This window comes from Lepidochelys olivacea (genome assembly GCF_965140295.1).
Source record: "Lepidochelys olivacea isolate rLepOli2 genome assembly, chromosome: 19".
Lineage (NCBI taxonomy): Eukaryota > Metazoa > Chordata > Testudines > Cheloniidae > Lepidochelys > Lepidochelys olivacea.
In genome coordinates, this window is record NC_140429.1 from 11389676 (window position 1) to 11406023 (window position 16348).

The 16348-nt window shown below is 43.4% G+C and overlaps 1 protein-coding gene across 1 annotated transcript; it reads left to right on the forward strand.

Annotated features, from left to right (window-relative positions):
• Positions 1-1271: 1271 nt before the first annotated feature.
• Positions 1272-12964, forward strand: LOC311533072 (uncharacterized protein). Its single transcript, XM_084652172.1, has 5 exons — positions 1272-1349; positions 1894-1926; positions 3037-3069; positions 4101-4131; positions 10883-12964. The coding sequence occupies exons 4-5, from the start codon at positions 4112-4114 to the stop codon at positions 11166-11168; spliced, it is 306 nt and encodes a 101-aa protein (XP_084508298.1). The 5' UTR covers positions 1272-1349; positions 1894-1926; positions 3037-3069; positions 4101-4111; the 3' UTR covers positions 11169-12964.
• The last annotated feature ends 3384 nt before the right edge of the window (positions 12965-16348 follow it).

The following is a 16348-nucleotide window of genomic DNA, read 5'->3' on the forward strand; positions in this document are numbered from 1 at the left end:
ATATTCCATCACATTGCTCTCACTAAAAACATTAATTTTTTTTTAGTGAGACCAAAAGTTTTTTGTACCGTTAATAACTAAAATTATTTTAAAATATTGTTTTTCATCTTTATCTCATCGTTTTTTAATTTCTATTTTTTTTATAATTAGTACAGTAATACATGTATGTAATTTATACATAAATATACATACAGTAGGGGTGCGCGCTGAAAAATTTTTTCGGATAGGGGTGCGTGGCCAAAAAAAAGTTTGGAGACCACTGCTCCAAGACAGTGGTTCTCAACCTGTCTACCATGGTGGGGCGTATCCCCATCCACTACTACCTGTATGGCCCTGAGGATGTCACGTGCGCCGCAGCTCTGTGCTGATGGGGCCGCGGGCCACACGTGGAGAATCGCCGCTCTAAGGATCCAGAAACTCTAATTTTAAGGATAACTGAACGGTACTAACATCAAGAAGTGCATCAACACTAGGCGGGCCACCCTGAGACAGCCTTGCAGGAGCTGACCGCCCGCCGTAGCACGGGAGCCCTGCTTAGCCCCTTCTCTACGGGCGGGGGGCACAGCGGGCCGCGCTCTCGGCGGTTCGAGGGAAGTGTCGTTCTCCGTCCTCCAAGTCTGGAAGGTTCCGTGAGGTTCTGCAAAGGTCCGGAACGTTCTCGGTCAGTGACAAATGAATCCGCAGCTGGAATACCTGAAATAGGTGACTTTGGGCTGTTTCCCCTTTTGCCCTTACCGGAAGCAGCCCCCCGAGCCTGGCGCCAGGCTCGGTGATATTAACAAAGGTGCAGATTTCACCTTGCCCAGCATCGTTTTTATTATCCAGCCCCCCCCCCCCACACCCACCCAGTAACTGCAATGTATCTGTTTGTCAGCAAGAGTCGGCGGCCACCCCCCGAGGCCCCCAAAACGTTTGTTGGCAGAACCCCTGGCTGAGGCAAAGGGTGACCCCTCCCCCTCTCTGTCTGGGCCTGCCTGCCACTGCCCCCCCCTCCACCCGCTGCTGGTCTAGGGCGGCCCTGCAGGGGGCGCTGTCTGGGCTTTCCGCAGCCGCCGCCCTGGGAGGGGAGAAGCGGCCGCACGAAGGCCAAGCCTTTCCCCGCCCGAGATCGATAGTACGCATGCGCGTCAGGGAGCCTCCGCCCCCGGCCGGAGGGCTAGGGCGCAGCGCATGCGCCCACGGAGCTGTTGGCGTCTCGGCCCGCCCCGAGCGACGCGACGCAAGCCCCGCCCCGCCGTTTCCGGCTCACCGCTGCAGCGCATGCGCTCTGGACCAGCTCTTCCCGTCGTGCCCTGGGTGCTATAAATTCTCGTTGCCCCGCCTCTGTCGCTCTTTTCCCTCGGAACGAGGTGGGTGGTAGGAGCGGGGCCGGGCCTGGTTTGGTGGGGCGCGTGTGGGGGGAGAAGGGGATGGTGGCCCGGGGGGGGGCTTATGATTCCTCTCCCGGCCACGGCCCAGGGGAGGCCGGGCCTGGGGCCAGGGGGTTCGTACGGCGGCTGGCGGGGATCGTGATTCCTGAGTAGAGCCTGGGCCTCAGGCTCGGCCCATCCCCCGGCGCCTCTCGCGGGGGGAGGGGCGGCGCCGCGTGCTGCCCCCGGAGGGCCCCCCTGGGTCCGGCGTCCAACGAGGCCCCCGGAGAGAGGTTGCGCGCTCGGCTCTGCCCGTGTGGCGCACGGGAGCGCAGGCCCCTTGCCCCGCGTTGGAGAACTGGTCTGCAGCCTGCCGGTTCCTGCTGCTGCTCTGAGCCCTCGGACTGCGTCTGCGGGGATCAGCCATGCAGGAGACGGTGTATCCCTGGGACGGCTTCTTCCCGCTGGGAAGGCACGTTCTGCAGCCCTGTCAAACCCCATGGGCTCAGCTGTTCTAACAGGTTATTTGTTTGTTCTGTTTCAGCAGCTTTGCAAGCAGCGCATGCCTGTCCACAAGGTGAGGACTTACAATTTTCTCTGTACATATAGGTACCTTTCCACTTGCTGGTATTGTTTTCTTGCACACTTGGGCTGGCTCTGCATGGTAGCCCAGTTTACCCCAAATAACATTGAACCCTGGAGATGGAGAAGGCTCACCAAGGATAGCAAAGTTTAACTAAACCTGAACCACCCCTGTTAGAAAGCCTAGGTGGTGATCCTGCTCTCTCACAATAGAGGAGCACTCTGTTGTCTGGCTGCAGGATCAGGCTTTTGGGGGGGTGTGGAGTGGTACATTTGAAATCTTGTGTCAACAGGTGTTCTCAGTTTAGTTGGTATTGGCCCTACTTTGAGCAGGGGATTGGACTAGATGACTTCCTGAGGCCTCTAACAACCCTAATATTCTATGATTCAATACATATATGATTTTGTGTAATAATTGAAATTTAGAAGGTATGTTGTAGTCCCTTTGCCTTTTCATTGACTGACTCTAGATCTTTGTTTTGGTCCATACAAATTTCCATTTTGATCAAATTTGAATTCTAGTTCACGTACATCACCCCACTTCAGTGTTTATAAAACAGACTTGTGAGGTCCATTTGGTCAGAGTTCAGTTTTCATAGCATTACCCATGGTATGTCTAACACATTTGTGTAACTGGTGCATGGTGTACACCCATGTTTTGCATTGAGGGTTTTCGGGCACTGCATTACGAGGTCAGAATTCATTAAAGTTTAGCATCTGGGAGGCTAACTGGGTGAGTGGTTCAATTGTGTATGGACTAGAGTACATTATTTCAATCCAACGTGGGCATCCGGAGAAGTTGCTCTCTCTTGGCTCTGCCCGTGTGGCGTACGGGAGCGCAGGCCTTCGGGCTCCATGACGTATAGTCCTATTCCACGACGTTGGAGAATAAGCTTGGGCCTCTGGTCTGCAGCCTGCATATTCCTACTGCTTCTCTGAGTCCTCGGACTGTGACTGAGGAGATAAACCATGCAGGAGACATTGCATTACTCAGATTGCTTCTTTGCTCTGAGAAGCCATGTTCTGCAACCCTATCAAACTCCATTAGGCAGACTGAGCAGGGATTCGTTCAGTTGTTCTAACATGTTTGCTTGTTCTATTTCAGCAGCTTTGCAAGCAGCACATGCCTGTCCACAAGGTGAGGACTTATAATTTTCTGTGTGTACATAAATACCTTCCACTTCCTAGTATTGTTTCCTTGCACACTTGGGCTGGGTCTGCATAGTAGCCCAGTTTACCCCAAATAACATCGAATCCTGGAGATGGAGAAGGCTCATCAAGGATAGCAAAGTTTAACTAAACCTGAACCACCCCTGTTAGAAAGCATAGGTGGTGATCCTACTTTCTCACAATAGAGGAGCACTCTGTCTGGCTGCAGGATCAGGCTTTTGGGGGAGCGTGGAGTGGTATATTTGAAATCTTGTGTCTACAGCAGTGTTCCCAATGCATATATGGTTTTGTATAATTGAAATCTAGAAGCTATGTTATAGTCCCTTTGCCTTTTCGGTGACTGACTATAGATCTTTGTTCTTGTCCATAAAAATTTTCATTTTGATGTAGATCAAATATGAATTCTAGTTCACCTACATCAGCCCATTTCAGTGTTTATAAAACAACCTTTGTGTGGCCCATTTGGTCAAAGGTCTGTTTAGTACATTTGTGTAACTGATGCATGACGTATACCCATGCTTTGCATTGCGGATTTTGGGCCACTGCATGGATGGGGTCGGAATTCAGTAAAGTTTAGCATCTGGGAAGCTAACTGGGTGGGTAGTTCAATTGTGTATGGACTAGTGTAAAACAGTGCTAGAGTACATTATTTCAATCCAACGTGGGCATCCGGAGAAGTTGCTCTCTCTTGGCTCTACCCGTGTGGCGTATGGGAGCGTAGGCCTTCGGGCTCCATGACGTATAGTCCCATTCCACGACGTTGGAGAATAAGTTTGGGCCTCTGGTCTGCAGCCTGCATATTCCTACTGCTTCTCTGAGTCCTCGGACTGTGACTGAGGAGATAAACCATGCAGGAGACATTGCATCAGTCAGATAGCTTCGTTATTGCCAGGGTTGTGCATGTGAGTGTTAAAAACACACTTCAGTGAACTATAAGGAAATCTGATATAAGAGGGATGAATTATCAACTCATCTGAAAACTTTTTTGTTTTCTTCTAGCTTCAGGTGCTATGTTGCATCAGTTGAAAAGGTGAGTAATGTACTGTCCATTACTTCTTCATAGATGTAGATTTTTTGCAATTCATAGCTGATGTTTATTAGCACAAGCTCTTTAGCTTTGTTGATTAGTATATAAAAGCTGTATGGAATCAGTTGTAAAGTAGCTTAGTTTATCATAGAAAGAAAAGGAGTACTTGTGACACCTTAGAGACTAATCAATTTATTTGAGCATAAACTACAGCTCACGAAAGCTTATGCTCAAATAAATTGGTTAGTCTCTAAGGTGCCACAAGTCCTCCTTTTCTTTTTGTGAATACAGACTAATATGGCTGCTACTCTGAAATTTATCAGAGACGTTTCACTTCATTGTAGCTATCCAGAGGAATTACTCTGTGTTGGACCAACACAAGGTTAGCCTTCAAGCCTTGTAGCTTCTAAGGGACAGATGGGACCTGAACTTGTGTGACCATGGTGTGGTCCTCAAATGTAGATTATAACCTGCTATGAGGAAATTGAAACTACAAAAAACCTGCCTTGCTGAAAAGCATGAGAATCTGCATAGATCACTACTGTGGGGCTAAATTATTTTGATTACACCCTGCAATATGTATGCTCAGTTGGCTCCCATGGTGTTCAAATTTTTTGAGGCTGGATTAAGGTGACCTAATCTCCCATAACTTCCAGTAGAGAAGACAACGGGGCTGCCTAGTTTGGGTATTGCAACAGAGCAGTGGAAGACAGGAATCTTGAAGCCTATGAAAGTCTCCCATAGCTGTGGGTTTGAGGGCCATGATTTAATCTGCATATTATGGCAAGGCAAGAGGGAGTGAAATCCCTATAATATGGCCTTACCTTTTTGGAAATCATTTGCACTCCATATGTGCATTTTTATCAAGATTTGCAGTTATTCTTGAATTAAACCTTACTACATTCCCTGTGAAGAATCAACATTCACCTACTACTTATGGGGAAGGGAGGGGGTGTGTGAAATAAGGCACAGGAAGTAAGTCAAAACTGGGAAGAGAATCCAGGTCTCTTGACTAGTCATAGGCTTTAACCACAACATTCTCCTGTCTCACACTAACACTGATAACTTTGTTTAAAATACCTAGGAAAATCCCATAAAACAAAACCACTGACCTCTGGCTTTATTCTTTCTCCAGGTAAAATGAAGAAGCAGCTGGATTACAGGGTTCACTCTTTTCAGGTTCCATATTTGAGTTCTCTTTTGGATCCATTTTCCAGCAGGATTCCTGCAGTAGTTCTTCACATTCATGTCCTGGTCTCCTATTCTTTTGACTGGATAGTATTTTAGTACTATATTTTATTCCCTTTTGTGGATGATTAGTTAATTCTAATGACCTGGTATGCTAACTTCTGATCTCATGATTAAATTAAAGAAAACAAGAGGAGTTAGTAAAAAGAGGTTTAACAAGGTTCTGTAAAGGAAAAATGTAGATGTGGTCATATGTTATGTTTTGTGTGGATAGGAGAGTTCTGGTTTTAGTTCTACTCCTTTAGTGCTTTGTGTCGTCTCCAGGTAGCCTGACAAATGGAGTAGGGCTGTGTTTACTTTGGCAAAATTGGTTTCATAATTCTCAGGGTCGATAAAAATGATCTTTTTAATTTAAATTGGAATTTTTTTTTCATTTAAATTGTCTCACTCTGTTCAATGAAATCTGAGTTTAATATAAAATGTTATGGCCTACGTTTATAATCTAAAAACATTTTAATAAAAAATATACTGAATTCATAAGTCTATCAAACTTACAGGCTGATTTCAATGTAAAGAAAGAAATGGAAAAATCTTGCTTCTGAGGTCAGGCTTTATAGATATGGCACAATAGGTCATGTACTGTAATAAGGGCTTGTTTGTTTAATAAAAATTTTGTATGCTGTTCTGTGTGTTTGTTAAAATAATTTCAGTTGCCATTTTTAAGCAGTTTGACACAAATCATGAATAAAGTTAATTAGTAAATAAGCAATTTATTATCACCCACCATTTGCCATACTAAAAATGGACTATAAATTACTAAAAATCTGAATTTTAAGCTATATAATCGCTTAAATACATGTTTACGTGTACTGTTCTAGTTAGCGAAAATGATGGACCAAATCTGGCATAAAGGCTTTTCTATTTAGTTTTAAATCAACAGGTTTTAATGGTTATATCCACTTTCTTTAGAAAATAACTGAAATACAAATGGAAAGATTGGTTAAAATCAGTGATTTAAATCATGCTTTAAATTGCCTTGATTTAAATCAATTCACCCTGCCACAGATACCCCCAGGTGTAGATCCCACTGGTGGCATTAGTGGTGGAAATTGATATAGAGAGGACTCAAGTGTGTGTAACATTTCAGCTCACCCTGTTCTATAACCTGCTTTCACTACATTTTCCACAATTGCTACTACTCGTGGTGAGTCGCATGTCTTACTTTAGTCAGTGTAGACTTAACTCAGGTTTGCCTAGACAAGGATTATTATGGGTGTTGTGTTACACCATGTTGGATAACACAGTGGTTCTCAACCAGGGGTCCATACCTCCTGGGGGGGCTGTGAGCAGGTTTCAGAGGGGCCACCACGCAGGGCCAGAGTTACTTGCTTGGGTGGGGCCCGAGGCAGAAAGCTGAAGCCATGCTACGTGGGGCTGAAGCCAAAGCCTGAGCAACATAGCTTTGTGGGGGCCCTAAGCAATTGCCTTACTTGCTCCCCCTTAATGCTTGCCCTGGCTTTTTTGTGCAGAAAACCAATTGTGGCACAGCTGGACCATGGACTTTTATATCATTTTGTGGAGGCCTCCAAAAGAGAGAGGTTGAGAACCCCTGGGATAACATTCTAAAAATGCCATTGACTATTGCCTAAATATGTTAAACTGCACTAAATACAGCCTAGGCTTCAATTCAGCTTAGTACATGCCTCATTAAGTGTGTGGCAGTTCTCCAAAGTGAGTTTAATGTACTCACCCACAGCATAGATTTATTTGAAAGCTTATATTTAGATGTAGAGTTGTCAAGCATTGCTGTTAGCCTGTAGGTGAGTGAAACAATGTTACCTAAACAAGTCTCATTTTTGATGAGGTAGGTGAGAGAACCTTTTCTTGGTCCAGCTTCTGCTTGGTGAAACAGACAAGCTTTTGAGCTACACAGTCTTGACATGAGGCTTGTGTAGCTCAAAAGCTTCTCTTTCACTAACAAGTTGGTCCAAGAAAAATTACCTCATCTACATTGTTTCAATATCCTGGGACTAATGGTTACAACATTGTCAGATTTTGCACAGTTCCAGAAACACTTCAACAGGCCTGACTCTGGTTTTTACTGTTCATTGCAACATCGTAGTGTGGTATTTATGGATCTAACCTACCTAATGTATTAAGACTTTTATTGGGTTTGCATAGGTAAATCATTTAATCAGGAATGATGAAGCTGCTTCACATCAAGTGAAAATGGTGAATATCTCTGATTTTTCCAATGAAATTGGCTGACCAGGCCAGTCCCCCAGTGAAGGTTGTGTACCAGTAGTAGTAGATAGATTCTTTTAAGTACAGAAGTGGGAAGCCTGAAGTGCTAAAGGAGTACTCCAGGAAGATCAGACTATTGCAGAGAAGCTAAATTAATTTTGTTGGTTTTGACTGCAGATGATTTAGGGGAGATCCGTGCACCCCAGCCATTCCTCTTTAGGTAACAGATCTGAAGAATTGTCCCAGATTGAAGAGTCAGTAGGGAAAGATCACTAAAATCCGCTTTTGTACCACATGACTGGAAGATACTTATTTTTTTTAAAGTCTCCAGAGGTGATGCTGGCAATTATAGGTTAGCAAGCCTAACTTCAGTACCAGGCAGGTTGGTTGAAACTATGGTAAGGACAAATTTGTGTCACATACACGTTATGGGGGAAAGAGTCAACAGGACTTTACTAAAGGGAAATCATGCCGCACCACTCTATTACAATTCTTTGAAGGAGAAAGGTGATCCACTAGATATAGTGTACTTGGACTTTCAGAAAGCCTTTGGCAAGGTCCCTTACCAAAGGCTCTTAAGCATATATAGTGTAGATAGCGCCCCTATGAGGTGGGTGCATATGGTGGTGGGAAAACTGTTCCCAGGGAGGAGTAGTTCAGTCAAGCTGGAAGGCCACATTGAGTGGAGTCCTACGGGGATTGCTCCTGGAGCCGGTTCTATTCTATATCTTTGTTTGCAGATGATACCAAACTGGGAAGGGTTGCAAGTGCTTTGGTTGAAAATGATTTGGAGAAATGGTCTGAAATAGAAGATGAAATTCAATAAGGAAAAATGCAAAGTACTCCACTTAGGAAGGAACGATCAATTGCACACATGTGAAATGACTGCCTGGGAAGGGGTACTGGGGGTGTTACAGGGGACCACAGGCTAAACATGAGCCAACAATGTTGCAAAAACAAACATCATTCTGGGATATATCAGCAGGAGTGTTTTCTGCTCTGCTCCATACTGATAAGGCCTCAACTGGAGTATTGTGTCAAACTGCACCACTGGTCAGAAAAGATGTAAACAAATTGGAGAAAGTCCAGAGCAGCAACACTGATTAAAGGTCTAGGAAACAACCTGTGAGGAAAGACTGAAAAAATTGGGTTTGTTCAGTCTGAAGAAGAGAAGACAGGGGGACAGAATGGTTTTCAAGTATGTAAAAGGTTACAAGGAGGAAGGATGAGAAATTGTTTTCAATCTCTGAGGCTAGGACAAGAAGCAATGGACTTAAATTGCAGTAAGGGTGGGTATAGGTTGGAACAGTCCTGTCAGGGTGTTTAAGCACTGGAACAGAAAGCCTAGGGAGGTTGCGGAGTCTCCATCATTGGAGGTTTTTAAGAACAGGTCAGACAAACATCTGTCAGGAATGGTGTAGCTATTACATAATTCTCCCTTGAGTGCAGGGGACTGGACTAGATGAACTTTTGAGGCCACTTCCAGTCTTACACTTCTACAGTTCTATAGGATAAATGAGAGGGACCTCTCATGGGTTTAAAAGTATCAGAGGGGTAGCTGTGTTAGTCTGTATCCACAAAAACAATCAGGAGTCCGGTGGCACCTTAAAGACAAACATTTATCTGGGCATAAGCTTTTGTGGATATATCTGAATAAGTGGGGTTTTTTACCCACGAAAGCTTAAGCCCAAATAAATCTGTTAGTTTTTAAGGTGCCACTGGACTCCTCTTCGTTTAACTGATTAAAAGAAAATAAAGGGTAGGAATAAATGATGAGTGTTCAGTGGTGAGACATAAATAGTGGGTTTCCTCAGGGATCCGTACTGGGACCTGTGCTGTTCAGCATATTGGTAAATGGTTTGGAACAGGTAGGTGGCAAAAGTTGTAGATGACACAAAATTACTGAACATAGGTAAGTCCAAAGCAGACTGCACAGAATTTCAAAAGGAGTGACAAAATGGCAGATGCAATACAGTGTTGATAAATGCAAAGTAATGCACATTGGAAAAAATAATCCCAACTATACATATAAAATGGTAGGGTCTAAATTAGCTGTTACTACTCAAGAAAGAGATCTTGAAAACATCTGCTCAATGTGCAATGACAGTCAAAAAAGCGAACAGAATGTTGGGAATCTAGGGGGGAGGGATAGCTCAGTGGTTTGAGCTTTGGCCTGCTAAACCCAGGGTTGTGAGTTCAATCCTTGAGGGGGCCATTTAGGGATCAGGGCAAAAACTGGGGATTGGTCCTGCTTTGAGCAGGGGGTTGGACTAGTCCCTTCAAACCCTGATATTCTATGAAAGGGAGAGATAATAAAACAGAAAATATCATCATGCCACTATATCATTCCATTGGTACTCCCATGTAGTTCTGGTCACACCATCTCTAAAAAGCTACATTAGAATTGGTGAGGACAACAAAAATGATGGGGGTGGAACAGTTTCCATATGAGGAGAGATTAAAAAGACAGTCTGTTCAGCTTGGGAAAGAGATGACTAAGGCGGGGATATGATCGAGGTCTATAAAATCGTAAACGGGGTGGAGAGAGTGAATGGGAAAGCGTTATTTACCCTTTCACATAACACAAGAGCTAGGAGTCACCCGCTTAAATTACTTCTTTACACACGTACAGTTAACCTGTGGAACTCATTGCCATGGGATGTTGTAAAGGCTAAAAGTATAACAGTTCAAAAAAGAATTAGATAAGTTCAGGGGGGGGTCTACACCCATCAATGGCTATTATCCAAGATGGTCAGGGACACAACCTCAGGCTTCAGATGTCCCTAAACCCCAAACTGCCGGAAGCTGGGACTGGAGGACAGGGGATGATGGATCACTCAAAATTGCACTGTTCTGTTCATTCCCTCTGAAGCATCTGGCACTGGCTACTGGCAGAGACAGGATACTGGCACAGATGGACCATTGGTCTGACCGAGTATGGACGATCTTATATAAATGTGTATGAATTCATAATTTAATGCTTCTTCATTAATAAGCTTGTGTACATACCATGTAGCATCTAGTCTGCCTGGCAGAAGGTTTTAATCTGTAATTGCAAATGTGTGCAGTACTAGTCTTTGAAATATTCTAGAAATTAGTTTTTTTTATTCAGTGACACTTATGTACAGGTCAGTATTAGGCTTAGAGATGACAATCCACAGCTTCGGTGGAGCTTCAGTCCAAGTGCTCACTAAGCAAAACTGGCAATTTTTCTATTAACGTAGATCCAAGTTAGCACAAGTCTGTGTACTTGTAGAAAATGAAAAATGGTGGTAGTGGTGAGTAATGCTAACAATATACTTTGGGAATTTTACCTCTACAGGGCAGTTACGGTATGTGAAGACATGGACGATACAAGCCCCTTAAAGCTTAGATCAAAGAAAAAAAGACTGTCCACAAACTTTGAAACATGTGTTGTTTGCCAAGAAAATCAAAAGAATGCAAACCTGTCAAAAGCCACCAGTGCTGGCCGGAACTCTGTGATGCTGGCAGCAGAAGCCAGGAGAGATGAATTGTATTGGCGGCTACTGGGTGAGTTTTTTAGTTTAGACAAAAAGAAAAGGAGGACTTGTGGCACCTTAGAGACTAACCAATTTATTAGAGCATAAGCTTTCGTGAGCTACAGCTCACTTCCTCAGATGCATATCGTGGAAACTGCAGCAGGCAGTGTGTCACCAATACTCTACCACAGGGGTCGCTTTCAGAAATACACAAGCAAGTCGAATTTGGCATATGTCAGAGTTATGTTGAACCCAGGGAGGAAAACCAACTCTGAATCTGATCAGAGAGCAGCAAGCTCATCCGAGTCTGTAGCCACCGGTTTAAGCACATCCTCCAGCGACTGGTCCTGTTGCGTTGTTTGCCTAAGAAAAACACATAAGAAAGACAAGAAACTTCATAGAATAGGAACATTTGAGAGAGCAGCCAATCTGAGGGAGGCAGCACTTCAAAGAGGAGATGCTGACATGATGCGCAGAGTATCTGTGGAAGACTTGATTGCTAAGGAGGCCGTTTATCACTCAACATGCATTTCTTCCTACTTGAGTAAAACCAATCTTAAAGCAAAACAATCAAGTTGCACTGCAACAATACAGTCACCTTATGACGTTGCATTTTATCAGCTGATTGAAGAGATAGACAATGATCTTATGGACAACAAGAAAGCTCTTCTCCTATCCAAGCTGCTTCAAAGATTCAAAACCCTACTTCCCTCAGAGATAGAAACCGCAAGCTATTCCAGTAGCAAATTACAGGCAAGATTAGTAAAACACTATGGGTCTGCAATTTCATTCCATGGACAGCACGGACAAGGCAAGTCTACCGTTGTTCTATGCAGCACAGTAACATTAGCTGATGCTATCCAAGCTTCTAGTAATGTGAAGCAGGCCCTTAAATCATCCAAGCGTTTTTTGGATGGGCTTCCGGCGAGTGAACCTGATCATCGGCTTTCAAATGAACAAGTGGTTTTGTATAATGCTGCTTCAGTACTTCGGTCTGAAATAGCCAAAGTGAAAGCCTCAGAATATTATCCAAAGACAGGTGATTGTAATTTTCAGAGACCAGCTACTTTTGTGCCCCAGTTGGTGCAGGAATTTGTCCTTCGGCTGATAGATAAAGAGGCACATAATTCAGTCAGCAGTGAGTGTCTTCCTTCAGAAGACATTCAAAGAAGGTGCCACTCAATTGCAGAGTGCATAGTATTTAACAGTAACCCATGCACTCTCCACAGAGATCATGATGGTGAACAAGATAGTGATGTTGACTAGAAATGTCACCAGCGCTACTAAATGTCCATGATACCTGTACAAATTTATTATTAGAGTGTATTTCACCCTTTAAAAGGTTGTTGTGATGCTTTAAGGTCACAAATCCAATTTTATGTCTTGAAATAATGCATGGAGTCATTAAACTGACAGAAACTTGCAAATATTTCAAAGTGATCATTTTAATGTGTTATTTCTGTAGCAGTGACATCGCTTGGCAGCGCCATGTCATACCTCATCGTAAAATAGACATGGTTTATGGTGTGCCTGTGTGTCGAGATGGCACATTAAGTCGACCCGAATCAGTGGTGTCTGCCGCTCGCCCGTCTCTACGCTGGACTTGTAGATCACTAGCTGATGTGTTCTAACAGCATACCCATACTCCTAGTCTAGACAAAGCTTTAGTAAAACAGGAAAAAAGTCAGAGATGTTAACTGGAAAGAAATAAAAATGTTCCAGTGGGCTCCCCAGTCCAGGTCAGACTGCATTTTAGGTACTAGGAGAGGGTGGGAGGTTGGGAGGTAAGGTCCCATGTGTACTGTATTAAGGAGAGTCTGCAGTTTTTCTTCATAAAGAATCTTATGGACACTGACTGAGGGGTTCAGTGGTATGACCAATAAAAGAATTGGTTTTAAACAGTGGTGCTTGGATCTTGATCTGTCGTTCAGTGACATGACTGGTTAAATGGTTTCACTCAGAGTGAAACTCAGGAACACCTGATGACTTCTCGTGTTTCATACAAATAGCTGTATGCACTTGGGTTCTCCCTGTGTCCTTGGATGTCTGGGGATTAACTCTTTCATCTCCAGTGGTATCAACTTGTCAGGACTAAATGGACCAATCTGAGGCTTCCTTGATGCCAAACTGGCTGATGAAAATCCAGCAGATGTGGTTGATGGATTTATGAAGCAACCTTGCTTGGCAACTTTCTTAATAGGGCTCCTAGCCACCAGATTGCCCAGGGTGAGCTTTTAAGAGGTCATTATCAGACCCAAAGTGTAGAGTTTACCAACTTTTTGTTACAAAACATAGCATTAGTAATACTTAATGAAAATATTTCTGCTAATACTGTAAGTGACCGAGACCTACATTTTTATTTCTCTGTAAAATGCCATGAATGCCTGAAGAAGAGCTCTGTGTTGATCAAACACTTGTCTCTCTCACAAACAGAAATTGGTCCAAGAAAATATATGACTTCACCCACCTTGTCTCTCATGAATACCTATGGCATTATATGACTCGAATGAAATAGTTTTTGGTGAGGGTTTGACCATCCACCTGCTGTATGAGTAACCAAATTGTTGATGCATTATATGAGCAATGGAAACTAATTTCCATCCTCTTCATAAGCGACAGGAGTAGTTATGACATGAAACTTGGGCAAACTAAATCTTTAAAGTAAGTTTCAATAGCTTGAGATTTTAGTGATGGGTAAGAAAAAAATAGGGTTTTTGTCATGATAGTGACTCTTTAAAGAAGGAAAACATTCCTTAGAAAACAATCCAAATGTTAAGGAACGCAGAATACACTGGAGAGCTGAAGTGAACAAAAGCTTAGCGTAGTTCAAACTACATTCTGGTAAGACATCCATGCTGTACTCAAGGCTAAAGATAAGTTCCAAGATATTAGCAAGCTACTAGGAGAGGCAGAAATATAAACTGGCTATTTTGTAGGGATACCTAAGTAACATTGTCCAAAGTGAAATATACCAGAAAATTGACCTAGTATTTGTTGTCATTTGATCACCGGGGCTGTGCAAACCTGAATTTATTAAATCTAACGTTCTGTGGAATGACTTTTATAAGGTGAAGGGAACCTAAAAGCATTGGCTTGAACCAAGGGTAATGTAGGTCTGAGCGTTCTTTTAGTTCCTTTGGATGTCTCAAAAGTACCCACTACCAAGCTAATGTGTAATGCGGATGAGGCTTGAGACAGCATCCAAATGCAGTAATACAAAGCTCAACCAATGTGTATTTTAAACCTTCAGGGCACAGCAGTTCTATGGAGTCAGGCTCTCAAAAGTTAGTTGCAGAGTGGGGGGAAGTTCTCTACTATGATTGTCTCCGATTTGGAGCTGATGGACCCATGGCTGAAAGGCCCTGACTACATGGGGACCTGAACTGTCAGGAGAAACCTGAAAAGAGTTGAAGACCACTTCCGTGCAGCAGGCTTTACATGGTTCATTGTATTCATGTTTAAATTGATGTCTAAAACCTGTTTCCTTCCATGCATATGATTTTCTGTTTATAGCGCCATACTGCCTAGATGCCCTAGTTATGGACCAGGCCCCCATGGCGCTAGGTGCTGTACAAAAACAGGCCAAAAAGATGATTTCTGCCCCAAAGGCTCACAATTTATGCTGGTTTTCTCTGCCTAATCTAGGAAACATTTCTCACGATATTTTCTCCACACTGCCATGTAGCTGTCTTTAGATCACATAGAGCAAAGTGGTTTTCAACCGTGCTGACAATTCATCCACATTACAAAATCTGTGTTTAAGCAGGCAGGCGTCTGATCATGTCATAACCAGGCCCAAGCCCTAGTCCTAGATTGTGCTTCCTTAACACATTTGACATGCTGCTCTTATTTGCTTAGAAGATGTGAAGATTGTAGCATCATGCTTAAATATTTGCAGTGCAGCCAGAGCATTAAAATGGCTTCCCTTTAAATAGGCAAGGCATTTTGCAACAGACCTGCGAACATGGCCCTAAAGTGAAGCATGACTCAGCTCTGCAGTTGAAATGTGTGTAATAGGTTATGGAGCCATGTTGCCTGAACACCTGTTTGGACAATCCTTGCTACAGCCTCTGTGCTGAGTTTTAGAACATACTGCGTTTCTATTGAATTATGACTAAAATGACTTTGGGCTGTTCTATTGCTTACCAAAGGCCTCAAGGCATTTTACCAGAGTTAGTTAATCCTCACAACACTCCTGTGAGACTGGTGTGTAGTTCCCGTATTTTTGGAACTAGGGGGAAGTGAGACATAGAAATGACTTGCCAATGTCACAGTAATCAACGGGGGTAGGAATTTTGACTCAGGAACATGGGATTGGAAGGAATCTCCTGGGTCACTGAGTTCAGTCCTTGTCCTGTCATAATCCCTTTAATAACTTTATCAAGATCTATCTTAAAACTAGTTAGGCTGTTTGCTCCACTTCTATTAGAAGGCTGCTGCAGAACCTCACTCCTCTGATGGTTGGACATCTTAATTTCCAGCCTAAATGTATTCATGACCAGTTTAGACCAAGTGGTTTTCAACTCTGAGCACTAGGCATCAGTCCACTCCATACAAAAGCTGTCAGTGCAGGTCTACATTTTACAGCCTTAAGGGAACTCGCCCGGCAATTGCAATGCTTGCTGTGGGGAGTGTAAGGCTGTGCCACAAAAACTGGTGAACAGTTTACCCCAAACACTTGTGAAATAAATGCTTACACTAATTGTTTCACATCTTTCCTCTTCCCCATCCGGACAGGAAAATACTGTTATACAGGATTAGGAAAGAAATGGACTATGATAAGCCAAATTACTGTGATTTCCTCAAAGATGCCATTTTTATGCTGTAAGATCTCAGTGCAGGGATAGGGTTATAGTTTGTCTTGCGCCAGGATAGTAAAGGAGATGACTTTTTAATGTGAGTGACTGTCACAGCAAGATGTTACACAGGGCACCCATTATGCAAGGAAAGTTACATGTGTGACTTCCTGCGCTACTAAGGATAAGCGTGTGCTCTGCATAAGGTGTGGAGAGGGAAGGAAACGTGCTGTTCCCCTTGTGTCATCCGTAAGCAACAAATGAACAGGAACTTGTTCTAAAAGAAGCCACTGAGACAACCCTAAAGCCTACCGATCATAATTGCTGCTTGTAGCCAACCTAAAGCATAGATAGTCACAGGCATTGCAAACCTGTCGTGTGTAAACAATGCATTAGTATAGTAAGACACTCCATTCTTGCCTCAAAGGAAGCAGTCGGGTCTAGTGAACAAAACACTGAGTTAGGAAACAGGAATTGCCTCATGGATCTGCC

Bases quoted from the DNA above. Each gene is read 5' to 3' on its own strand.
- LOC311533072 (XM_084652172.1), top strand. From the start codon at position 4,112: ATGTTGCATCAGTTGAAAAG. The intron at 4,132-10,882 runs GTGAGTAATGTA...TTACCTCTACAG, and splicing joins ATGTTGCATCAGTTGAAAAG to GGCAGTTACGGTATGTGAAG.